Below are 27,063 nucleotides of genomic sequence, written 5' to 3'. Positions count from 1 at the left end.
AGAAAGTAATTGCACCTTTTATGTGTTGGAGTATTTATTGTAACACCCTTTCTTTCTTTGTTTAGTTAAAATATGTCAAGTACATTTCCTAGAGAAAGTAATTGCACCTTTATGTGTTGGAGTATTTATTGTAACACCCTTTCTTTCTTTGTTTAGTTAAAAATATGTCAAGTTACATTTCCTAGAGAAAGTAATTGCACCTTTTATGTGTTGAGTATTTATTGTAACACCCTTTCTTTCTTTGTTTAGTTAAAATATGTCAAGTACATTTCCCTAGAGAAAGTAATTGCACCTTTATGTGTTGGAGTATTTATTGTAACACCCTTTCTTTCTTTGTTTAGTTAAAAGTATGTCAAATACATTTCCTAGAGAAAGTAATTGCACCTTTATGTGTTGGGTATTTATTGTAACACCCTTTCTTTCTTTGTTTAGTTAAAGTATGTCAAGTACATTTCCTAGAGAAAGTAATTGCACCTTTATGTGTTGAGATATTTATTGTAACACCCTTTCTTTCTTTGTTTAGTTAAAAGTATGTCAAGTACATTTCCCTAGAGAAAGTAATTGCACCTTTATGTGTTGGAGTATTTATTGTAACACCCTTTCTTTCTTTGTTTAGTTAAAATGTGTCAAGTACATTTCCTAGAGAAAGTAATTGCACCTTTATGTGTTGAGTATTTATTGTAACACCCTTTCTTTCTTTGTTTAGTTAAAAGTATGTCAAGTTACATTTCCTAGAGAAAGTAATTGCACCTTTTATGTGTTGGGTATTTATTGTAACACCCTTTCTTTCTTTGTTTAGTTAAAAGTATGTCAAGTACATTTCCTAGAGAAAGTAATTGCACCTTTATGTGTTGGAGTATTTATTGTAACACCCTTTCTTTCTTTGTTTAGTTAAAAGTATGTCAAGTACATTTCCTAGAGAAAGTAATTGCACCTTTATGTGTTGGGTATTTATTGTAACACCCTTTCTTTCTTTGTTTAGTTAAAAGTATGTCAAGTACATTTCCTAGAGAAAGTAATTGCACCTTTATGTGTTGAGTATTTATTGTAACACCCTTTCTTTCTTTGTTTAGTTAAAATATGTCAAGTACATTTCCCTAGAGAAAGTAATTGCACCTTTATGTGTTGAGTATTTATTGTAACACCCTTTCTTTCTTTGTTTAGTTAAAAGTATGTCAAGTACATTCCTAGAGAAAGTAATTGCACCTTTATGTGTTGAGTATTTATTGTAACACCCTTTCTTTCTTTGTTTAGTTAAAATATGTCAAGTACATTTCCTAGAGAAAGTAATTGCACCTTTATGTGTTGGAGTATTTATTGTAACACCCTTTCTTTCTTTGTTTAGTTAAAATATGTCAAGTACATTTCCTAGAGAGTAATTGCACCTTTATGTGTTGGGTATTTATTGTAACACCCTTTCTTTCTTTGTTTAGTTAAAAGTATGTCAAGTACATTTCCCTAGAGAAAGTAATTGCACCTTTATGTGTTGGAGTATTTATTGTAACACCCTTTCTTTCTTTGTTTAGTTAAAAGTATGTCAAGTACATTTCCCTAGAGAAAGTAATTGCACCTTTATGTGTTGGAGTATTTATTGTAACACCCTTTCTTTCTTTGTTTAGTTAAAAGTATGTCAAGTACATTTCCCTAGAGAAAGTAATTGCACCTTTATGTGTTGAGTATTTATTGTAACACCCTTTCTTTCTTTGTTTAGTTAAAAGTATGTCAAGTACATTTCCCTAGAGAAAGTAATTGCACCTTTATGTGTTGGAGTATTTATTGTAACACCCTTTCTTTCTTTGTTTAGTTAAAAGTATGTCAAAATACATTTCCCTAGAGAAAGTAATTGCACCTTTATGTGTTGGAATATTTATTGTAACACCCTTTCTTTCTTTGTTTAGTTAAAATTATGTCAAGTACATTTCCCTAGAGAAAGTAATTGCACCTTTTATGTGTTGGAGTATTTATTGTAACACCCTTTCTTTCTTTGTTTAGTTAAAAATATGTGTTGGAGTATTTATTGTAACACCCTTTCTTTCTTTGTTTAGTTAAAATATGTGTTGGGTATTTATTGTAACACCCTTTCTTTCTTTGTTTAGTTAAAATATGTGTTGAGTATTTATTGTAACACCCTTTCTTTCTTTGTTTAGTTAAAATATGTGTTGAGTATTTATTGTAACACCCTTTCTTTCTTTGTTTAGTTAAAATATGTGTTGAGTATTTATTGTAACACCCTTTCTTTCTTTGTTTAGTTAAAATATGTGTTGAGTATTTATTGTAACACCCTTTCTTTCTTTGTTTAGTTAAAAATATGTGTTGAGTATTTATTGTAACACCCTTTCTTTCTTTGTTTAGTTAAAATATGTGTTGGAGTATTTATTGTAACACCCTTTCTTTCTTTGTTTAGTTAAAATATGTGTTGGGTATTTATTGTAACACCCTTTCTTTCTTTGTTTAGTTAAAATATGTGTTGGAGTATTTATTGTAACACCCTTTCTTTCTTTGTTTAGTTAAAATATGTGTTGGAGTATTTATTGTAACACCCTTTCTTTCTTTGTTTAGTTAAAATATGTGTTGAGTATTTATTGTAACACCCTTTCTTTCTTTGTTTAGTTAAAATATGTGTTGGGTATTTATTGTAACACCCTTTCTTTCTTTGTTTAGTTAAAAAATATGTGTTGAGTATTTATTGTAACACCCTTTCTTTCTTTGTTTAGTTAAAATATGTGTTGGAGTATTTATTGTAACACCCTTTCTTTCTTTGTTTAGTTAAAATATGTGTTGAGTATTTATTGTAACACCCTTTCTTTCTTTGTTTAGTTAAAATATGTGTTGAGTATTTATTGTAACACCCTTTCTTTCTTTGTTTAGTTAAAATATGTGTTGGAGTATTTATTGTAACACCCTTTCTTTCTTTGTTTAGTTAAAATATGTGTTGAGTATTTATTGTAACACCCTTTCTTTCTTTGTTTAGTTAAAATATGTGTTGGAGTATTTATTGTAACACCCTTTCTTTCTTTGTTTAGTTAAAATATGTGTTGAGTATTTATTGTAACACCCTTTCTTTCTTTGTTTAGTTAAAAATATGTGTTGAGTATTTATTGTAACACCCTTCTTTCTTTGTTTAGTTAAAATATGTGTTGAGGTATTTATTGTAACACCCTTTCTTTCTTTGTTTAGTTAAAGTATGTCAAGTACGTTTCCCTAGAGAAAGTAATTGCACCTTTATGTGTTGGGTATTTATTGTAACACCCTTTCTTTCTTTGTTTAGTTAAAATATGTGTTGAGTATTTATTGTAACACCCTTTCTTTCTTTGTTTAGTTAAAATATGTGTTGGGTATTTATTGTAACACCCTTTCTTTCTTTGTTTAGTTAAAAGTATGTCAAGTACGTTTCCCTAGAGAAAGTAATTGCACCTTTATGTGTTGGAGTATTTATTGTAACACCCTTTCTTTCTTTGTTTAGTTAAAATATGTGTTGGAGTATTTATTGTAACACCCTTTCTTTCTTTGTTTAGTTAAAAATATGTGTTGGAGTATTTATTGTAACACCCTTTCTTTCTTTGTTTAGTTAAAAATATGTGTTGGAGTATTTATTGTAACACCCTTTCTTTCTTTTAGTTAAAAGTATGTCAAGTACATTTCCCTAGAGAAAGTAATTGCACCTTTTATGTGTTGGAGTATTTATTGTAACACCCTTTCTTTCTTTGTTTAGTTAAAGTATGTCAATTACATTTCCTAGAGAAAGTAATTGCACCTTTATGTGTTGGGTATTTATTGTAACACCCTTTCTTTCTTTGTTTAGTTAAAATATGTCAAATTACATTTCCTAGAGAAAGTAATTGCACCCTTTATGTGTTGGATATTTATTGTAACACCCTTTCTTTCTTTGTTTAGTTAAAATATGTCAAGTACATTTCCTAGAGAAAGTAATTGCACCTTTATGTGTTGAGTATTTATTGTAACACCCTTTCTTTCTTTGTTTAGTTAAAAATATGTCAAGTACATTTCTAGAGAAAGTAATTGCACCTTTATGTGTTGGAGTATTTATTGTAACACCCTTTCTTTCTTTGTTTAGTTAAAAATATGTCAAGTACATTTCCTAGAGAAAGTAATTGCACCTTTATGTGTTGGAGTATTTATTGTAACACCCTTTCTTTCTTTGTTTAGTTAAAAGTATGTCAAGTACATTTCCTAGAGAGTAATTGCACCTTTTATGTGTTGGAGTATTTATTGTAACACCCTTTCTTTCTTTGTTTAGTTAAAAGTATGTCAAGTACATTTCCTAGAGAAAGTAATTGCACCTTTATGTGTTGGAGTATTTATTGTAACACCCTTTCTTTCTTTGTTTAGTTAAAATATGTCAAGTACATTTCCCTAGAGAAAGTAATTGCACCTTTTATGTGTTGGATTATTTATTGTAACACCCTTTCTTTCTTTGTTTAGTTAAAAGTATGTCAAGTACATTTCCTAGAGAAAGTAATTGCACCTTTATGTGTTGGAGTATTTATTGTAACACCCTTTCTTTCTTTGTTTAGTTAAAAGTATGTCAAGTACATTTCCTAGAGAAAGTAATGCACCTTTTATGTGTTGGAGTATTTATTGTAACACCCTTTCTTTCTTTGTTTAGTTAAAATATGTCAAATTACATTTCCTAGAGAGAGTAATTGCACCTTTTATGTGTTGGATTATTTATTGTAACACCCTTTCTTTCTTTGTTTAGTTAAAATATGTCAAGTACATTTCCTAGAGAAAGTAATTGCACCTTTTATGTGTTGAGTATTTATTGTAACACCCTTTCTTTCTTTGTTTAGTTAAAATATGTCAAGTTACATTTCCTAGAGAAAGTAATTGCACCTTTATGTGTTGGAGTATTTATTGTAACACCCTTTCTTTCTTTGTTTAGTTAAAATATGTCAAGTACATTTCCTAGAGAAAGTAATTGCACCTTTATGTGTTGGATTATTTATTGTAACACCCTTTCTTTCTTTGTTTAGTTAAAAGTATGTCAAGTTACATTTCCCTAGAGAAAGTAATTGCACCTTTATGTGTTGGAGTATTTATTGTAACACCCTTTCTTTCTTTGTTTAGTTAAAAGTATGTCAAGTACATTTCCCTAGAGAAAGTAATTGCACCTTTATGTGTTGGAGTATTTATTGTAACACCCTTTCTTTCTTTGTTTAGTTAAAATATGTCAAATTTATTGTACATTTCCTAGAGAAAGTAATTGCACCTTTATGTGTTGGAGTATTTATTGTAACACCCTTTCTTTCTTTGTTTAGTTAAAATATGTCAAGTACATTTCCTAGAGAAAGTAATTGCACCTTTATGTGTTGAGTATTTATTGTAACACCCTTTCTTTCTTTGTTTAGTTAAAAGTATGTCAAGTACATTTCCTAGAGAAAGTAATTGCACCTTTATGTGTTGGAGTATTTATTGTAACACCCTTTCTTTCTTTGTTTAGTTAAAAGTATGTCAAGTTACATTTCCTAGAGAAAGTAATTGCACCTTTTATGTGTTGGAGTATTTATTGTAACACCCTTTCTTTCTTTGTTTAGTTAAAGTATGTCAAGTACATTTCCCTAGAGAAAGTAATTGCACCTTTTATGTGTTGGAGTATTTATTGTAACACCCTTTCTTTCTTTGTTTAGTTAAAAATATGTCAAGTACATTTCCCTAGAGAAAGTAATTGCACCTTTTATGTGTTGGAGTATTTATTGTAACACCCTTTCTTTCTTTGTTTAGTTAAAATATGTCAAGTACATTTCCTAGAGAAAGTAATGCACCTTTATGTGTTGGGTATTTATTGTAACACCCTTTCTTTCTTTGTTTAGTTAAAAGTATGTCAAATTACATTTCCTAGAGAAAGTAATTGCACCTTTATGTGTTGGAGTATTTATTGTAACACCCTTTCTTTCTTTGTTTAGTTAAAATATGTCAAGTACATTTCCTAGAGAAAGTAATTGCACCTTTTATGTGTTGGAGTATTTATTGTAACACCCTTTCTTTCTTTGTTTAGTTAAAATATGTCAAGTACATTTCCCTAGAGAAAGTAATTGCACCTTTTATGTGTTGGAGTATTTATTGTAACACCCTTTCTTTCTTTGTTTAGTTAAAAGTATGTCAAGTACATTTCCCTAGAGAAAGTAATTGCACCTTTTATGTGTTGGAGTATTTATTGTAACACCCTTTCTTTCTTTGTTTAGTTAAAAGTATGTCAAGTACATTTCCCTAGAGAAAGTAATTCCACCTTTTATGTGTGATCCTGCCTGCTAACTGCTCTATCAAAATTCACTTAGAGAATATATTTAGTTACTAGAAAAACACAGAAAAATTATTTATCCTTTTGTCAACAATTCTAAATTGTTTTTATTTGAAATACAAATATGTCCCAATGTTAAAATTAACTAAATAAAAAATATGTTTAATTCAAACTTGTAGAGATACTTTAAATAATTGATACATTTTAAGGAATTTTATCATTACATACTTTAAGACAAAATGGAAAATTCCTGTAACTTAGAGAATGCTTTAAACCTTGTTCTCTACAGAAGTCTGTTTTGCCACTAGTAATGTGGATGCTTAACAAATCAGTGATGTCACAACCTGATAACTGCTGATGGGTATGAAGAGCTAATAATAAATTTGTATTTATAGCTTAAGCAAATTCAGCTTTATAATGAATATAAAGTGGGAACATCTTCAAGTCTATCACAATAAGCTAAAATTATTCCTGTGGATTAGGTCTTCCATTGCATACATGAAATGCCAGCAGTGCTTTTTACCAACAACCCGTTCAGTATTCATCATCTTTCCTTTGACCAATATTTTTTACTTTCTGGAAAAAAAAAAATCAATTGTTCTAAAAGTGAAAGCTGCTCCAGTCTTGGACCTTGAAGACGATTCAGGTTTTAACAAAGTTCATCTTTGTTCTTTTTGCTGAAAAGATGTGTGAATTTCATCTTGTGTAATTTATTTGTTATAGCTCCAATTCAAATGCTTCTATATGTAATTATCACTGAAAACCATCTAACAAATGTGGATAATTATTTCTTCCATATCTGAGGATAGGAAAATTTATAACCAGATGAAATGATTGCAACATTTTTTTCCATTGTTATATATCAATAAAAGAAATTGCCTTCAGGTTTTGCAATCAATTACATATTCTTTGTTCTGTACACTGAGGATTAATCATGCTTTATAGATACGATTTATCTATATTCTATAATGACTTGGTACAGCATATGCAAGCCATGATACCCTTTTTAGCCTTTATAAATTTGCTTCAATGTGTGTTCAGAGCCATTCAACAATGCAATGATAACAAAGCAGGTTCATGACTGAAGGGAATATCACAGTTCATCATGATGAAGAATAACCATATAATGATTGGTCAAAAATGCAATGATACAGATAACATTTAAGAGAAGAGAGTTATGAGAAGAAAATGATTGAATAATCTACAATGTTTAACTACATTTTTTACAATGTATTCCAGAGTAAAGTTGCTTTATGTATCATTAGCAAACTTGTAATTAATAAATATTTTATATTACCATAACCTGTGTAATGTACTTTTAAGAAAGTTAAAAAATATGTTGAGTATGAAAGAGCTCAGATAATAATATCAGCTTATCTCAAGATTTAAATAAGATAGTTATTTAAATATATGTGGAAGGGTTAATTATCAAAAGAAAAATAAACCTTTTGTTCAGAATGAACAATGTCATAATTATGGTCTTATTGGGCTCCATTTGAGTATCATTTGTTGATGTTAGAAATAGTGGGCAAATGTACACATGTGCATGAACAATTCTAATATGATTATAGAAGTGAAGTTTAGTGGTAACTAGTTGCAACAAAGCCTGACAGGCAAAACTATAACATAAGTACAAATTATCTTTCCCCTGAAAAGACTTGTAGAAAGTCACTATTCATTTGCTGTCATGTGAATGTAACATATTTAGCAGTAAATGTTTCATGATATATTCTTTATCAGATTGTTATTCAAATTGGAAATATTAAATACAGGTCACGCATTAGTACTAAAAATTGTAGTTGAAACTTGCTCACAAAACTATTAAATCCACAAACACGAAATTTATTATCCAGATGTCAAGAAATTGTTAGTTACTCACATAGTAAGTTACACATTAATGACATATTCACAGTCTAAATATTTTGTATTTATGGAACAAATGTGATGGTAGTAACGATACACCACTGAAACAAAACAAGTTCTATACTGTGTCTGTGTTCAACTGTACAGTCATTTTTTCTGCAAAACTGGCAAGCAGCCAGAAGTTGAGCTGTAGATATAATGCAACTGAAAAGTTTTGAAACTCTCATCCAATTTTATGGTTTCCACAGCTTCAGAAGACCATCTTCACTGTACGTGCTAATGAGATTTTGGTGCGGATGATGAGAGATTCCAATAACTTCTTTCTCGTGAACCTGAAGTAGAAAGAAAGAAAACTTTATTTATTTACCTAAATATAAAAGTCACATAATAGATGTGAGATTATTACAAATTTCACATTACTTGTTCTTATCCACATGAAAAAAATATGTATTTGACCTGAAAATAAAACTATTAGTATTAAATAAACGTGTTTTACTGACCAATTTGAAACAATTGTGTTTAAAACAAATGGTTAATATTTAAATTTTAGTAGCATTCTTAAGTAATAAAACTGAACAGAAAATATTAATACAAATTAATGTTGTTTTCCCAGTGTTTGCTACAGCATAACATGTGTAATGATTTTAATGTTACTGCACTTAAGACGAAAATGTAAGAGATTTCTTAAAATTGTTTAAAGACAAACAGTACAATTTGAAGGAACTAAGACCAAAAGTTTATTAAACCTATTTTTAGCTGATATCAGTACCAAATCCAATATTATTACTGAGATACTTATACGATAAACTATATAATGGATAATAAACTGTCTGGTTCCAGATGATATGAATTACTTCATGTAAATGACACTGCTCAATTAACCCTCTAACTACAGGCTAAATGGAATAAATTAAGTTTGTGATCCCAAAATAACCATCAGTTTTCATACTGTAACTTTTAATGTGTTTGGTGAATCTTCACAAAATGTTACAAGTGTTTTATAACACAAAGAATCAAAATTTTTAATTATGTATTTTTATTAACTGTTTGTCTATGAATGTATGAAGTCAGAGTGTTTACTGCACTGGGTGCAAAATGATTTGTTTTTAGGATTAAATATACTTTTCTTCATCTGAAACATTCCTAATTCAATTTATGTAATCTCTAAAACCTCCTAAATAAATATTAAAACCTTTTTTTTTGTCAGTAAAACTTTATATTTTGTTATTTTCTTTACTCTAACTCTATACAGTGTCGGTCAATTTTACTGACCTTGTAACCACCATGAAGAAATTAGGAAATAAGTTTCCAGTAGAAGTTTTTCTTTAGAGAATGACTAAATCGTAAAAGGAAACCACAATTGTTTATCCGAGACAGCTTAGAGCTCACAGCAGTGTTAGTTTATAGTTACTATCACTGTTTTATTATTTTTTTAAATCTTGTCTAACTAATAATCCAACCACACAAGTTGTAAATCACTTGGTGAACATGCAGTTCACATTACCGTATCAAATTACATAAAACACGAGATCCAAGCATACCTCATGAAGAATTTATTATTTTTATTACTTTACCTAATCTAACCTAATATTTTTTATATTTTAGTTACTTTTTGTAATAATAAAATAGAAACATGAAGAATGAGAATTATAGTACTTATCTGGGTCTGTTATCTATTAACTGTTGATGGAACTTAAGCCTACTTTTTTCATATTAATGGTACTACTACACTAAATAACTTTCATTTAATAAAATAAGGCACCTGAGAATACAGAATAATACAATGCATGAAGCAAACAATTTCCTATATCTATCATATTTATTCTGGCTTTTTATGTGATAAAAGCTTTTAAAAATTCAGCTTGTTGATGTAATTCCTGTGGGAGACAAATTTTAAACTGGAGATGAAATAGATAATTCTCTGTAGAAAAATCACATTATATCATTTGAAAGAATAAAACTTTTAAGCTTTTACTGGTTCTAAATGATACAGTATAAAACATCAGAAAGGGCTGTTGGTGATTTGTGAATAAGATTTTGTGACAGATAGGAAGAGAAAGGTGATCTTATCTTTATTTATAGTTCCATAAACAAATACGATTGAAAGCTAAAACAGTTTAGCCACAGTAATATCTATATTAGTTATTTTAAATGTTTGCATAACATATGGAGAGGTGTGCAATTTATATTGTTCAATGACCAGTATAACATAATTTAAGCAACAGACCAGTGTTGTTAACTTAAATCTTTTAACAGACAAACTGTCTTTTAATTCTATGCAATCAGTTTGCAGACTGAAATTATGACTAAAAACACCTCTTCCATGACTTGAAAGTCTAGTTGTGGAAACAGAGTAATTTTGAATTTTCTCAATGACTTTAATGACAAAAAGTTTACTTGAGAGTAAGTTTTGATGTCTACCTAATGGAAGATTGAATGGACAATACTTAAAAACTTGAGATCATTCAATTATTATATTTATCTTATAATCTTGCCATTTGGTTGAAGGCTGCTAATGAAAAATAAAACAAACAATTAAACATGATGTTGTAGTATGTCAAGATACCATAGATACCCCACAAGTTAATGGATAAGTTTTTCGAAATTTAAGAAAAACTTCAGTTCTTCTTCAAAACGTAGAACACCGGATACAGAAACCGGAAAGTTTATCTTGCTTCAGTTGCCCACGAAACTAGGTGAATCACCAAAGACATCACATGTGCTTTTCATTAGAAAAATCTGTAGCATGGAACTCACTATAGACAGCAGCAGTGATCTTTTTATTTTCACAGGAAGATCAGATGATGGCCCAGTGGAATAACATCCACTGTTGGCAGTGAGAGTGGACCTCAATCACAAAGATGGTATATGTATCTGGAGAGAAGCTTAAGAATATATTATTGTACTATCTTTATTTCTTCTAGATTTAGGTACAGATTTATAGATTGATGCATGTCTCCAGAAAGTTTTTCATACAGAATGTTTAAGCTAAGACTTTGATAGATAGCTTTTACTCTAACTTTACTTCTGCATCTGTGAACTATAAGTAAACTGATAAGAAAGTATGAATAAAGTTTTCTTTCTTTAGCTGAAATTGCAGCACGAAAAACTTGTCTAACTGTTATTGTTAAACATGATAATGTTCATTTAAACATTAGTTAACATTTTCATAAAATTAAAATATATTTCTGATAAATACTCACCTTTACTCACAAAACTAATCAAAAGTTTTCCCAATTTATACGGCCCTCTGTTTGCACAAAGTTTTGCCCTCCTCTAGCCTTATTACTTCAACTCAGTTATGCATAACAAAATAAAATGCAAGTTGTTATGCAGCAACCCTCCATCAACAGGTCTGTGACGCTACCCCTGTCATAACTAGCACCCTCTCCAATTTTGTAAATGTTAACCACTTTCTGATTGGCAGTGGTTTGATTCACTTATCCACAAGTTTTTACTTTCTTAGTTTTTCTTCTTTAATCACATTGTTATTTACAGTTTCCATTATCTTTTGTGGACTAATTTCATGCAACATATAAATTCAACTGGTGATCATCCTATCATGGTTTTCAGTGGTTGGGAAGTTTAGGATAAGGACAGTTTTTTTTTCTCCCTTATGAATTTGCCTATCAGTCACATGCCATTTTGGGGGACATACCCAGACCTCTTTCCCATTTGGTAAATTTGATTATTCAGGTATGTTACATTCTATCTTTATCTCTCATTTTCCATGTTTAGCCCTGCTTTTCTTGAGGGATAAGCCTTTGAGTCATTACTTTAGTGTTTCTTCCTTCTCTGAACACTGAGATTTATGCAAGTCATTTTGGGGAGCATTTAAATTTGGGAGGCAGTAACTCTCAACCCCCATTGTACTGTAGATGATCATGCTTTTGATTATTGTTTCAACTTCCCTTATTTAGACTCAGTGTTGGTGTTGCTTCTCTCTTAATGGGATCTAACACTGATAATTCAATTACCTTTACCCATATTTGTCTGGCTTTAGCCATCATTCTTGGGCCAGGCTCCTTCAATTTGCTAATGTTTGGAGGTACTTTGCAGTTGATCTGTGGGTTCTGAGAGCCATTTCATTAAGTCCAATCCTCTACTTCTATTCATCTCCCCATTGTCTTACAAGTCTATTTCCTTCCTTTCTCCTTGAGTTCCTATTTTTTGCCCAACTAATTCATTCCTGGGACCTTCACTTTCCACGTTTCTATGGACTTATGGCTGCTCCTTACCTCCTCACAAGATGACTCAGTCCGACATCCTTAGCTTCTTCTTAAAGACCATGTTGGGTTGGTGAGTCAAAGTGAAGTAATTATTCCTCACACCCACACCATTTTTCCACTCCTACCTGCTTCACTTCAGTTTCAACATCCCATCCTCTACTTCACTTACGGTGTGAAGGGCTTTCTCACTTTTGGGGAGACAAGCTTCTCACAAACCCCTCACTCCTCTTGGTCAAACTCTCAAGAGTTACTGTTAGTAGGCTTTGATAGACCAGTATAATTTTTTCTTTAGGTCTCTCCATGTTTTTGTTGTTTTTTGGCAACAGAGTAATAAAGGGCAAAGACTAGACCTGGCTCAGAAGTGGTGTTATTTCAAGTGTGTGTTGGCTTAAATTCCTTCTCAGATCCAATAGTTTTCCTTTGGACACTTCCTAAAGGTGAATCATCTTCTAACCAGCTCTTTACTAGTCAATGCGAGATTTTAACTCCAAAGTGATTATAACATTGACTACCTAAGTAGCAGAACATTCCAGAAATAATGTAGACCTCCAATGTTTAATTTCCAGTTAATACATTTGAATTTCTGACTTGGGGGGATAATTTTCAGAAAACCATGGCTAATCATATTATACATTGAAGCTATTTAATTTGGTCAGTTTTGTGTACCGAGATAAAACTTTAATGATTTTCTGATTTAATAAAGCCTACAGCATAACCAAACTTTGCTATGATTAATATTTGGGTTTATATGGTCAGTACAATGGACTTACCTCTTATGCTTAAAAAATAAAACTGCATTAATGATAATATGTACAGATATAGGAACATTTAACAGAGAGTCCATCTAATTTAATTACGGAAAAAAGTTAGATTCAATTATTAATTTATTACATTATGATAATCTATTAAGATGGTGAAATAGTTTTTTAGACATATTTATTGCTTTGCTGTTTAATTTTAGTCACCAGGATGTTAGAATCTTCCAACACTGAAAATGTATTTCAGTAAGATGCCTTGACTCACAAAATAGCTTTTCTCAACTAGTACTGCCCTCTATCAGAACCAATTTTTAATGAATGCCACTAGCCTTCCACTTCTCACTTCTTCATATCTACATGCAACATCTCTCCACCAAGAGATACCCAATACCACTCCTACTGTAACCAGTGCCCTGTTCACAGCTGCTCTTGTTAATCACTTTGAGATTGGTCGGAAGACCAATACCATGTGGGAAGTGCGAGTGGAGATAGGTTTCTATCAAAAATGCATTTTCAGTTTCACTCTAACTTCCAATATCTAACATCCTCTCATAAAATAGCTAAAAACCCATATTGAACTGGTGAAGGGCCAATAATAAAAAAAAAGGCTGCCTTTAGGAAGCACCCAAAGAAAAACCAGAAGGTGTGAAATCAGAAAACTCACTCCTCAACATAGACTGAATCACATCTGACCCACACGTATTCTGCCCTTTTATGACTATGTCACAAACATAAAAGATGGAAAAACATGCAGAAATCCCAAAATATGTATGCCTCATTAATGGAGCTCCTGAGTTTTAAGTAGCTAAAGCATGACAGACCATAGTGGTAGTTAAACCTCATTTACCATCAGGTTGAATGTGGAATGGTACATCAAATCTGTGATACATAGATAATCACCTACCTCTTTCCCACAAAATTGGAATTGATAAGGAAGGCAAGCTTCTGTAGCAAACTCTGTCTCCACTTGCATGCATTTCCAACACAACTAATATCAGAACTGTCAGGAACTGACAACAGCAGGCAAAGGAAAGATAGAAAACCCTCTTGGGATGACATATCCAGTTCTAAACCTGATGGCAAAGGGTATGGAACTTCAAGTCCTTGGTAGCAGGAGGATATCTGGTCATATACAAGCAACCAACACAAGATCCACTGTGAACTGTCATCCAGCAGATGGTAGAAAGAGGAAACACAAACCTGAGGTCATCTACAGTCAAAAAGCTGGTGGTAGTGAGCAAGTGTTATCCAGTCTACAGTAGAAAGATGGATACTGGTCAGCACACATCTGAGGACTTACTTAGCTGAACCATCTCCAACTGACACTGGACCCACTGGGAATGTATATGCAGAGGATGGTGGGAAGGAAGAATGTCTGAGCCTGAGGGGCAAACTGCAATCATTTGTGAAATGGTGCCAAAACCTGGCAGAATTTAGAATTGTACATCAAGTCTGAGGTAGGAAGAGCATCATACCATTCATATGTGACCCTAATTGTGACCAGGCCACCTCCAATCAACAACAGATGCACTGGGAATTACATCCTGAGGATGGTACAGAGAAATGCCACAGTGAGAAAAATAATCAGTATAGATATACAGACAGGAATATGGTATAGAGCTATAACCAAAACCTGGCAGCATCTGGAATTGTAAACCAGGTGTGCAGTAGGAGATGCTAGAATCCAGCAATATCTGCAGAATACTATCATTCTACTCTCAACTGAGTGGTATGATTCATCACTCAGAGAACAGGCTTTTATAGTCCACCATCCTAGCAGTTAGGAACTGGTAAATGGTAAGGACCCCCATAGTCTACCAGAAGAAAATGGAAAAAAAAACATGTTAGAGAGTCCAGAGAACTATGCCACTGGAGACAGTAGAACTGGTGGCCATGATACTCCATTTTGAAAAGTATAGCTACCATGCTAACAGAGTTGATCAAACAAAATTTAGCATCATCTAGAGTTGTACAACAGTGGTAGAAAGTGTCTCAATGCTATGGAGCATAAGGGATGGGCAACAATCTCTGTCTGCTTTACTCATGTTAGTTCACAAGTGTTTAGTCCAGGATGAACATATTTACAAGCAAAAAGTCACTAGAAAACTACTAGCAGTCTTATGGAGTACTCCATTTCCATGGTGCGCATAACCTAATCCTGCAATGTAATTGTTTAAAGAACAATGACAAACAACAAACACCTGGTAGCATATTGTTATAAAAAAAACAACTAATTTTCAGAATACCAAAACACAAAAATTTAAATGAATAGTAAAGAAAAATATGTCAGTAGTGTAACTGAAAATATCAACAAATTTGTGAGCAAAAACCAGCATGTCTGTACAATACTATTGCAAATCAAAAAAGTGATTAATGAATGCAGATGTGAAGAGACCACATGTTACGATACAAGTGATGTGATGCTTCTATTGGTGGAGAGCTGCTGCATGACCATTTGCATGTGGATATTAAGAAGCAGAATGTGAAATAGTGGCATACAATGAAAATTTGCACCAATAAAGCTCAGTGCTAAGCTAATTGAGAAAAATATTTTGTGAGTGGAAGCAAGATATTTTTTCAGAAGTTTAATCTTTTTTATATTAATTTTGTTTATTAAATCCGCTAATTTCTCAAACAATTACCATGATCTAAAAAAAATCTTTATTATGAATGTTAAAGAAGTGTTAGAGAAATATCTAATGCTCAGAAAAGAGTATTTAGACAATATAATTTAAATAATAGTTAAAAGCATTAAGTTCAGTTCAAGACAATAACAAAGGATAATTAGAATTTCAAAATTTTATATTACACAAAAACACAAATCATGTTTATAAACACTTTATCCATTTACACTGATTTGCTTTAGAAATGAGTAAGCACAGTGTTTCTAATGTAAGAGCTAAGAAACGATTTTAACGTACAGTTAAGGTTCTCTCCAACTTTCCTGTGGATGTAGAAAAACAGTATAGCACATAGTCTTCACCAACACAGTAGATCCATTCTCCTCGAGGAGAAACAGTGGAGCACACAAAGTCACCACCTTCTCGCTTACCACTGGAGAAACTTCTCACAATCTAGAGAAAATAAACCAGCAAAGAAAAGTAGTGGGCAAAAATAAACAGTAAGTGTACAGAACATTACCCTAGATACAATTTCTACTGTACCATAAGAACAAAGGTAAAGTGAAAAGTAGAGGACAAAAAACTAAATAGTAAACACAGAAGGTTACTTTACATATACCTCATGTTGCACAGGTACAAATGTGTTATAATTTTTTTCCTAATTAAATGCAAGAATTTATCTTCTCTTTAATTTATTAACTTAACTAAATTATATATTTTTGTGTAGATAGTATGGTCAATAACAACAATTATCATAAAAACTAAATACTTACATCTACAACATCTCTGTGTGCTGATCATAAATTATGTGCTGTATATCTCTTTTAATAATCTGATATTAGTAGTCCACATTTGAATTGTTCATGTTAGTTTCACAAATAGTATTAGTTAAAACATTTAACATATGTTTCATTCTTTACATTTGTTTACTATGAAAGCTACTTTGCATAATTAACGTGTATATGAAGTAAAACTAACTAATTCTCCTAAGCTAGCCAAACCTCATGAAGTATCCTAACAGTGAAGTTACCTAACTGAAGAGGTAATGTCATAAAATACTATAATGTGTATTAATTTTTAGATCTGATCTATGAAAAAACTGATGGAACTAGGAAAAAATGAAAAACATTTGGTTTATGTGACACTATTATTCGATCAGTAAATTACTGCTTTTAACTAACCTGTCCCTGCATGTTCATAATAGATACTGTATTGGAACGGTTACAAACAACAAAGTGTTCAGCATTCTTTGGCAAAGTGTGGACGCTGTTAACAGTGATGTCAGTGCCGCTGGTGCCTCCAAGAGACTTGAATGTGTTTATGCATTCAGTGCTCTTTACGTTCCACAGCTTTACTGTTCCATCTGAGCTGGCACTAAGAATGTTGTGCCCATCATTAGTAAAAACAACTTCATTCACAAAAGACGTATGTCCTCGGAACTCCTTCAAAAACTTCCCTGATTTCAGTCCATGGATTCTGTAGGCAAGAACGACAGACCAAGAAGCTATCTTTGAACTGACTGGCATAATAAACACCAATTAAATAATAATAATAGTCATGAAAAGAAAATACTAAAAGTGTGTAGCATAAACATTTGAACTTATGTGAATTTTTATGTATCAGTTATGGAAAGTTTAAGCTTTTAAACCACTGCTTATGCAGAAAAAAGAGGCAGTACATTACAACAGGTATAAATAAGATCTCTCTTTCTTTATTAGAACATCAAAAAACAGAAATATGTATGTTACAAAAATATTTAAAACTTATATAAATAAATCTGAAACAACAATTATTTATCAACATTCAAGAGTGAAGTACAAACTATTACCAAATACATATTTTATCATTTAGAAAATTTCAAGAACCATTTTTTTATTACTTAATTCAGAAACTTCTGGTAACAATTTAAACAAATATTAAATTTTAAAAAAGCTGATAAGAAAAGTCAGTAGCATGAATCAAAAATGTGTAGACTTAATGCATTTCCTTTGACACTCAACCAATAATTTCACATGTGTTTTAACATAAAATGATCTCAGGCCAACACTTTTAATATACTAGCAACTATAACAACAATACCAGAAGTTATACAGTATAGCCCAAATATTTTTTTTATATTCCAGCCATATAGAATTATTTAAGTCATAAAAACTAATTACCATGTATAAACACCTACCTCACATGAATTAAAAAACGAGACAACTACTACACAGGTAACATACATAATAAGTTTAGATTTTTGCATGAAATATTATTATTTTATTATGGAATGATACTTAGACTGTTTATTTGTGGCATAATCAGGTTTAGTATAGTGGGCCATATTATGCCACTTACAATAATAATATATTCAATATTTTGTAATGGTTATTTCCAGACAGGACCATTTCTTCATTTAATTGTTGCTTAACAGAGCAATTTCTGCCTAAACTATATAAGTACTAAATTACCCAAATATATATCTCAGATAGAATACCAGATATCTAAAACACTAGACCAGGTCACTTATAAGCAGGTTCTCATATATCAATATAGTAAGTAGTCAAAAAGTTACACAAACTAAACATATACCAGCAGTAATAATCAGATGAATTTTCAAACATATTTTTGACAATTGAAAGAAGACTTAGATAGTGAAATGTATATATGAAAGACGGTTTCAATGAGTGGAGGAACCACTGAACATGGAGAATTACGTTGTAATGGCAGATAAACTGAAGAATATGGAGGGACGGGTAAGATGTAGAAAGTGAATTAAAAACTAAAGCTTAATCCAATGCTATTAAAAAAAAGATTAACTAAAGAATTGACAAATTTTTCAAACCTGATAGTCTGGTCAAAAGAGGCACTAAGCAACTGACTGCTGTCCCGAGAGAACATGACACAAGTGACACCTTTAGTATGAGCACGTTCAAACTTTCGAAGACATTGGCCAGTTTGGATCTTCCACACCTATAATTATTACAGAAGTGTGTACAAACATATTACAAAATAATTTTTGAAAAGTAATGGAAGACAGCTCCCTATAAGTTCAGTAACACGTATTCTAACCCACAGTTCTGCATCAGGACTGATGAGCTGTTAAAAGACAATAAAAGGTTAACCTTTTCCAACCATCAAGATGTATTTCAATAATATTTATTTCCACTGACATCATAGCTATTTCTTAATATCCAAGGTTTCCACTCTTTGCCCATCTAAGCATTGAGAATACTTGCTTCAATCTATTACGCCTCACTCAAATGCCTTACACAGCATTAAGAATACTTGCTTCAGTTTACTATGCCTCACCCAAATGCCATACACAGCATTGAGAATACTTGCTTCAGTCTATTACACCTCACTCAAATGCCTTACACAGCATTGAGAATACTTGCTTCAGTCTATTACGCCTCACCCAAATGCCATACACAGCATTGAGAATACTTGCTTCAGTCTATTACGCCTCACTCAAATGCCTTACACAGCATTGAGAATACTTGCTTCAGTCTATTACGCCTCACTCAAATGCCTTACACAGCATTGAGAATACTTGCTTCAGTCTATTACGCCTCACTCAAATGCCTTACACAGCATTAAGAATACTTGCTTCAGTCTATTATGCCTCACTCAAATGCCTTACACAGCATTAAGAATACTTGCTTCAGTCTATTATGCCTCACTCAAATGCCTTACACAAATCCCAATTTACAAATTTCTCCAGTGACCTCAATGTGTCCTCTATTTAGATACTATATATAAGCATCTCATTCCAACAGTGTAATCCCTTTTTTGATACACAAACTAGGTTTTAATGGGGAGGTCGGCAGATGAGTGATATTATTATTGATATTAGTTAGTGTTTCTTAATAAGCATCATGCTTACAAAAATTAATCAATTTTGGGAATCATACTATAATGGAACTATTGCTTATATGACACTTGAAAAACTTTATTACACAATGCACAACCTCCAACTTCATGAAATTTTTATCCTGTGTAGATGTGGATTTCCTACATGGGTCACAATTATTCCATTTTCCCTACATTTTCTCCATCCTCAGGGTGCAGATACCATGAATGGTTCAGATGTTATGAATTAGTGATGACGAGAAACCCACTGGTTGAGAAATTTATATGCAAAAACGGCTCGTTTGGGCTGAGAAAACACTTTACATAGAAGGTCGAAACGTTGTTCGCTCTTCTATGTAAAGTGTTTTCTCAGCCCAAACGAGCCGTTTTTGCATATAAAGATGTTATGAATGTCACATGCAGACCTAATGCAGTGGCGCCATCTATACATATATATTATTACTAATTGTTGTATGTCCATCAAAATACTTCACAGTGTTGATGGATCTTCACCAAAATTGGAATGGAGGTTCATTAGGTACATGGGGAAGTGGATACAACTTTTGCATTTTGCAATTTTTATGAGTGTTTTTGCAAGGTTTTTTTTAACCACTACTTCACTCCTGCAGATGGATCTTCACCAAATTTGGCATGAAAGTTTGTTGAGTCCATGAGGAGATACATACAAATCTACAGTTTCACATTTTATGTTTTGCTGTTCTTATGGGTGTTTTGGTGTTTTTAAAATTATATGTAAAAGAAACAACTTTTCACATTCTTAGATTACCATTAATTATTCATGAATTTACATAACTTCTGTCCAGGGCAAATGTACCCTAGCTAAGCTAGTAGTATATAATAAATCTTTCCATTTAAAACATAGTTCTGATACACTGGATATGAGTTTGACATTACTTGTTGATTTTCAAATTCAAAACCATTTTGATATAATATGTTCATCCCTCTTTATCACACTTCAAACTGCATTATTTTTACAACTAAAGAGACGACTATTTTTTATCATAATATTGAAATTAGTTCATGTATCATTATATGTCTCTACGAAACTAATGGAAAGGTCCAATTGTGTTCTCTTCATTCTAATTTAATAATCACTTTTTAAAAAATAATGGTCATCAAACTTGGACTCTAAAACTGTAGTAAATGTTAGGAATGATGCGTGTACATTTCAATGAACCATAATATGAGTTTGTTTATGAATGGTTCGTTTGTAGTTAAGCACAAAGCTACCCCCAATGGGCTATTTCTGCCATTCCCACCACTGTTATATAAACTCGAGAGAATGAGAAGGAAATAAGTTTTAAGAGAAATGTCATTCAAGATGCAAGAAGATAATGACTTGACTGGGGCAAAAGTGAGAAAATGAAACCCCACATTAAGGTCACAGTTAGGCATGAGAGTTGGTGAGATGGCTAGTGAAGAAAAAAGGATTAGAAAAGAGTGGAAAAGATTGGGCAAAAACAACATGTGACAAAGGAAAAGGTGAAATATAGTGTATAAAACCACGCAATAGTAAAGACTAACAACCATGGTCAACCAGCCAAGTAAACAAAAGGTGGCTCACAACAGTATGGCTCGGAAGGAAGTAACATATAGATAAACAATGAAAAATATCCCAGTTGCATTGTTTGACAGATAAAGTGGAGGGTAAACAGAAATGGGACAAGAAAGAGGCTACACGATCAGAGAGTCTAGTCAAAATAGTAATGGACCAGACATATCCCACACATGAAGATCTAAGGATAATAACCCTTGATGAAAAAAGGGACATGTGAGATTGAGGTAACAGAGAGGAGGTCTGGAAGAAGCTAAGGTTACGGTGGGAAAAGAGGCACCGTTATTAAGATTCAGTAGGAAGTGCCACGAATCCAGAAGAAGAAGAGGTCAAACAAAAGAATGAGCATGTGAAAAAGATGAACCTAGTCCTGGCTGAAGACACTGACATCCAGAGATGAAGAATAAGGAACTGGAGACCTGTAAAGGAAAAGCCTGGAGTTGAGAGAAGTAGCAAAGACACTTACGAGATGCCTGCCTAACTGAGAGCAAACATAACAAAAAAATATCTGTCAGTGAAGATATCATTCTGTGTACACAATGCAGTCTGGTTGAGATAGGTTGTATCACCCTTCTGTTGGTACAGGGTTACTCTTGCACACTCTAATCATGTGCTAGTGCAACTCATGTTAGGCACATTAATTTAGGAGGAAATTAATTCAAGGCTAGTGGCATGTTACATTAACAGGATATGGCACACTTTTGATGTTAGAAATAAGTATGTGCTTACGTTTATACAGAAACTAAAATAAATTATTTTAATCTACTACAACATAAATATACATGCCATGTAATGATAAAGATTAGAAATACAATGAACACAGACCACTAGAAAAGAAATTTAGCATTTTTAAAAGATAGAACATGAAAACTGTTGAGAAATAATTCTACCATATACTCACCATGTCTAATACACACACATCTTGATAATTAAAATACATAAAGACTTTGGATTCATCACTCAAAAAGCTATTTTACTGAAACACGCCATTTAAAACTCACCATCTCATGAGCTGTTTGTTTAATTTGCAGCTACTACACACGACAGGTATTCTAAATACAAAGTAATTTAATTTAGAAGCTTTCTAATTTGTTTGTGACAAGGAAGGAATGAATAACTTTACTGAAAATAGCATGTCTAGTTAACACATTTGTTCAGTGAAATACTTTTCAACCTATTACTGGTAAGTGTTACATCAGTTAAAAACATTTCAAAAATCCTAACATCACCACCTATCTTACTGAAAAACTGGTTTTAACAACCAATGGAAATAAACTATAGTAAACGAAACACATTGTCATTTCTAACAATACCATATTAGTCAAGTCATTCAGACATTTAGAATCCAATTAAGATAATGTATTGAAAAATTTTATTTTAATAATTTTTAATGGAAATGTACACCTTTACATCAAATGTTACTAAGTAAAAATAATTTTCTTTTGTTAGTTTCATGATAAAGAATTATCATGTTTTAATTGTACTTTATTTCTTCCTTAACAAGAAATGAGTTGTTTGAGCAATACTTAACATAATATGATTATATGAAGTACTGATAAAGTCTGACTCTACTACTGGCTCAAACTGTCCTGATAATTTTAAACACATGTTGTTATTATCACGTTTTATTACAATACAAAGACCCATTTTTCCTTTTTTCATTAAATTATTATTACTTAATTAAAACTCACAATATAATTTTGTTTTTCCTAAATTCATACTCCATTTTCTGAATGAACAATGCTGTACTAGTTTGATACAGGTTTAGAGACTAGTGATAATTGAGAAAAGTTCCTATGTGAAAGGAGGTACGATAACGTATCATATTTTTATTGTTCTTTTATTTTAACCTTGTCAAATTATAAACAATACTATAAAAATTAATATTGAAATTATTACTATTAAAATGTTTTTAAAATTTATTGAAACAATTCTTATTATAGTTCAGGTTTGTAAAACGTTTAAAATGATATTCTTACAAATCCTGAAGAGTTTTATACTTCTGTGTTACTATAGTTTTATACTTCTGTGTTACTACAGTTTTATACTTCTGTGTTACTATAGTTTTATACTTCTGTGTTACTATAGTTTTATACTTCTGTGTTACTATAGTTTTATACTTCTGTGTTACTATAGTTTTATACTTCTGTGTTACTATAGTTTTATACTTCTGTGCTACTATAGTTTTATACTTCTGTGTTACTATAGTTTTATACTTCTGTGTTACTACAGTTTTATACTTCTGTGTTACTATAGTTTTATACTTCTGTGCTACTATAGTTTTATACTTCTGTGTTACTATAGTTTTATACTTCTGTGTTACTACAGTTTTATACTTCTGTGTTACTACAGTTTTATACTTCTGTGTTACTACAGTTTTATACTTCTGTGTTACTACAGTTTTATACTTCTGTTCTACTACAGTTTTATACTTCTGTGTTACTACAGTTTTATACTTCTGTGTTACTACAGTTTTATACTTCTGTGTTACTACAGTTTTATACTTCTGTGTTACTACAGTTTTATACTTCTGTGTTACTATAGTTTTATACTTCTGTGTTACTACAGTTTTATACTTCTGTTCTACTACAGTTTTATACTTCTGTGTTACTACAGTTTTATACTTCTGTGTTACTATAGTTTTATACTTCTGTGTTACTATAGTTTTATACTTCTGTGTTACTACAGTTTTATACTTCTGTGTTACTATAGTTTTATACATAGTTTTATACTTCTGTGTTACTATAGTTTTATACTTCTGTGCTACTATAGTTTTATACTTCTGTGTTACTATAGTTTTATACTTCTGTGCTACTATAGTTTTATACTTCTGTGTTACTATAGTTTTATACTTCTGTGCTACTATAGTTTTATACTTCTGTGTTACTATAGTTTTATACTTCTGTGTTACTACAGTTTTATACTTCTGTGTTACTACAGTTTTATACTTCTGTGTTACTACAGTTTTATACTTCTGTGCTACTACAGTTTTATACTTCTGTGCTACTATAATTTATTCAGTAAGAAAAAGTTTATGGGACTGTACAGTTGCAGTTTACGGTCTATAAAAACACACTGTAAATTTGATACCTTAATTTTACCATCCTGACTCCCTGTTGCCAACATCTCTGAGTCTCTACTGAAACATAAACACAAAACTGCATCATCCATCATCATGAAGTTATCCTAAAAAATAAAGTCAAATAAAGATTTATTTAAATTATTTAATTATTTTATAACATACAACAAAGGATCCTGATTATTAAAAACTTTTATGTGTTTAATGGTTTGGAAATGATCAAAATTCTATTACAAGGTTATCATACACATATTGAATGTCAAAATAATGAATTGTTTTGTTTGAATCTTTTGTGCCATAATTTCATACGTAACTATAATTTAGACTTTTCATTTCAATTATGCATGATAACTGTTAGCATAAAACCTGTAAAAAGAGTTTGTTTTTCATAAAAACATGTGGCATTGGTGCATATGATTATGTTTTAGCAAGACTTTCATTTGTTATTGTTTGAAGAAGTGTGTGAGATATTTTCTTTTTCTTGTTCTTTAACTGTAGTTTCGAAACAAATCAATAGTGTCACCTAAAAAAATGTTATTTGTAAATCTCCAAAATGTAATATTTTTTTGGTACAACTGCCGTTCTTGTGTTCTTTTTTTTTAATTCATGGATAGTGATTGAGAAAGAAAAATTAATTCATCAAATCAATTTTATTATCACTAATTTTAAAAACTGATAATTTCAATTTTTACAGATTTCTGTTCATAATGAAATCTTAGGAATTTTTAAAACAGTAGATTATATATATTGTATGGTATGTAAAAAAACAACTTACATCTTGGTTGATAAAATACAACTTTATAGTAATATTTTGGCCCATGAAATTCTTAGTTTTTATTTTAATATATGTAGCAACTAAACTTTATTTAAAAAATTTATTATTAAATAAAATTTAAATGTAGTATATTTAGAAAATCTAAATAGTAACAAGGGAAAACTATATCCCACCTGGGCTTGGTATTTCAAGTCTTTTCTGATTTTGCCAGTTGTAAAATTCCACACTTCAATGAAACCATCCACAGATCCAGTAACCAGATATTGACCATCAGGAGAAAATCTACCACACTCAATATGAGCTTTCTGTCCAAATTTGATTTGTTTGGACAACTGTGTAGGATATTTTTCCTCTTCTTGTTCTTTGATAGCAGCTTTACCTCGAAACAAGTCAATGGTAGTGCCTAAACATTTCAGATGTGTTTAATAACTAGCATAGCACAATATAACTGACATTCTGGAAACAATATATCAGTTCATCCCATAAGTAATATCCAAAAATTTAATACAGAAAGTGCATAATCATTTCTGTCTTTGTAGAAGGCTTTAATGACTAAAATGTTAAGTAGAATGTGTATAAAAGTGTTCAGACAAAAAAACTAACCCAACTCTACTTTTTCAGATCATTAATCAAATAAACCTTTACAAAGATGGATGTGTTTGAGAAGCACATTACGCATATAATACTTTATGAGTTTAAAAAAGACAATAGTGCAGCAGAAACTACACGAAACATTCAATGTATTTATGATGCGAAGTCTCTCAATGAAAGAAAATGTCAAAGGTGGTTTCAGAAGTTCAGATCAGGTGTCTACAGATTAAGTGATGCTCCACGTTTTGATCATCCTGTTGAGTTTAATGGTGACTTGCTGCTGGCTGCACTTGATGAAGATTGTGCTGTAACAGTTGAAGAACTAGCACACAAGCTTAATTCAACCCATTCAACAGTTCACCATCATCTGCAACAGCTTGGAAAGGTGTCAAAATTTGGAAAATGGATCTCCCATGATTTGACAGAAGCCAACCTTAGAGCAAGTGTAGACATTTGTACTCCTCTGCACTCTCGTGAACGTAACTCACCTTTTCTGGACAAGTTAGTGACTGGAGATAAAAAATGGATACTTTATAAAAATGTTAAGTGCTGCAGACAATGGCTCAGTACAGACAAACTGGCTAAAGCACAGCCCAAAATAGATCTCCACCCTAGGAAAGTCTTGTTAAGTATTTGATGGGATATTGTTGATGTGATCCAGTTTGAATTGCTGCCACTCAATGTAAAGATTACATCAGACTTCTATTGTCAACAGTTAAAGCACTTGAATGTTGCACTGAAAGAAAAGAGGCCTGCTTTGATCAATCATAAAGATGTTGTTTTACACCAGGATAATGCACGGCCCCATACAGCAAGGACCACATCTGCAAAGACTGAAGAGCTAGACTGGGAAAAACTTCCACATCCTTCTTATTCTCCAGATCTTGTCCCATCTGATTATCATCTATTCTGAAGTTTGCAGAACTATCTTGATGGAAAAAGAGCTTGGAACACATGAAGATGTAAAAACTACCCTCTCTACATTCTTTTCCTTCAAACCTCAAGAATTTTATAGAAGTGGCATTCAGAAGTTTGTGAATCATTGGCAGGAAGTAATTAACAATAATGGAATATACATTATAAATTAAATAACATTAAAAGTGTTTGAAATCCTTTCTCTTTTTCTGAATCTAAAATTGGACATTACTTAGGAGATGACCTTATAAAAATGTCCACAAAAGGTACTGACATAGGAGTCATTCTACAGAAGGCTGGAATGATACTTTAAAACAAAGAAATAACAAAAAATATACAACTCTACATATGTACCAGATCATTATGATGCATAATACAGAATCTTCTACCACTCATACATTTTACTTAGAACTGACAGTGTTACATAAAAGTTCCATTTCGAAAAGGAAACTACAAGAACTCATTTATTTATTTATTATTAGCATCAGTACTTTTATACATTGTTCACAAAGGCCTTTTCATTAATAGTAAGTTGTCAGCTTATGGCATTGATACACATTGCAAGT

At 31.5% G+C, this 27,063-nt stretch overlaps 1 protein-coding gene across 1 annotated transcript in view; it reads right to left on the bottom strand.

The window, feature by feature from the left end:
- Nucleotides 1–8,080: 8,080 nt before the first annotated feature.
- Nucleotides 8,081–27,063, bottom strand: part of Smu1 (Smu1 spliceosomal factor) — a 31,761-nt gene continuing 12,778 nt past the window's right edge. The window contains exons 6-11 of the mRNA XM_076500421.1: nucleotides 25,165–25,394; nucleotides 24,228–24,323; nucleotides 18,555–18,682; nucleotides 16,912–17,206; nucleotides 16,031–16,183; nucleotides 8,081–8,454 (exon numbers count right to left, since the gene is read on the bottom strand). Coding sequence (XP_076356536.1) covers nucleotides 8,356–8,454; nucleotides 16,031–16,183; nucleotides 16,912–17,206; nucleotides 18,555–18,682; nucleotides 24,228–24,323; nucleotides 25,165–25,394 — 1,001 coding nt within the window. The 3' untranslated portion in view covers nucleotides 8,081–8,355. The remainder of the gene's footprint in view (nucleotides 8,455–16,030; nucleotides 16,184–16,911; nucleotides 17,207–18,554; nucleotides 18,683–24,227; nucleotides 24,324–25,164; nucleotides 25,395–27,063) is intronic.

Source organism: Tachypleus tridentatus, chromosome 4, assembly GCF_004210375.1.
Source record: "Tachypleus tridentatus isolate NWPU-2018 chromosome 4, ASM421037v1, whole genome shotgun sequence".
Lineage (NCBI taxonomy): Eukaryota > Metazoa > Arthropoda > Merostomata > Xiphosura > Limulidae > Tachypleus > Tachypleus tridentatus.
Note: the sequence above shows the minus strand (reverse complement) of the source record. Positions and strands in the feature narration are given on the sequence as shown.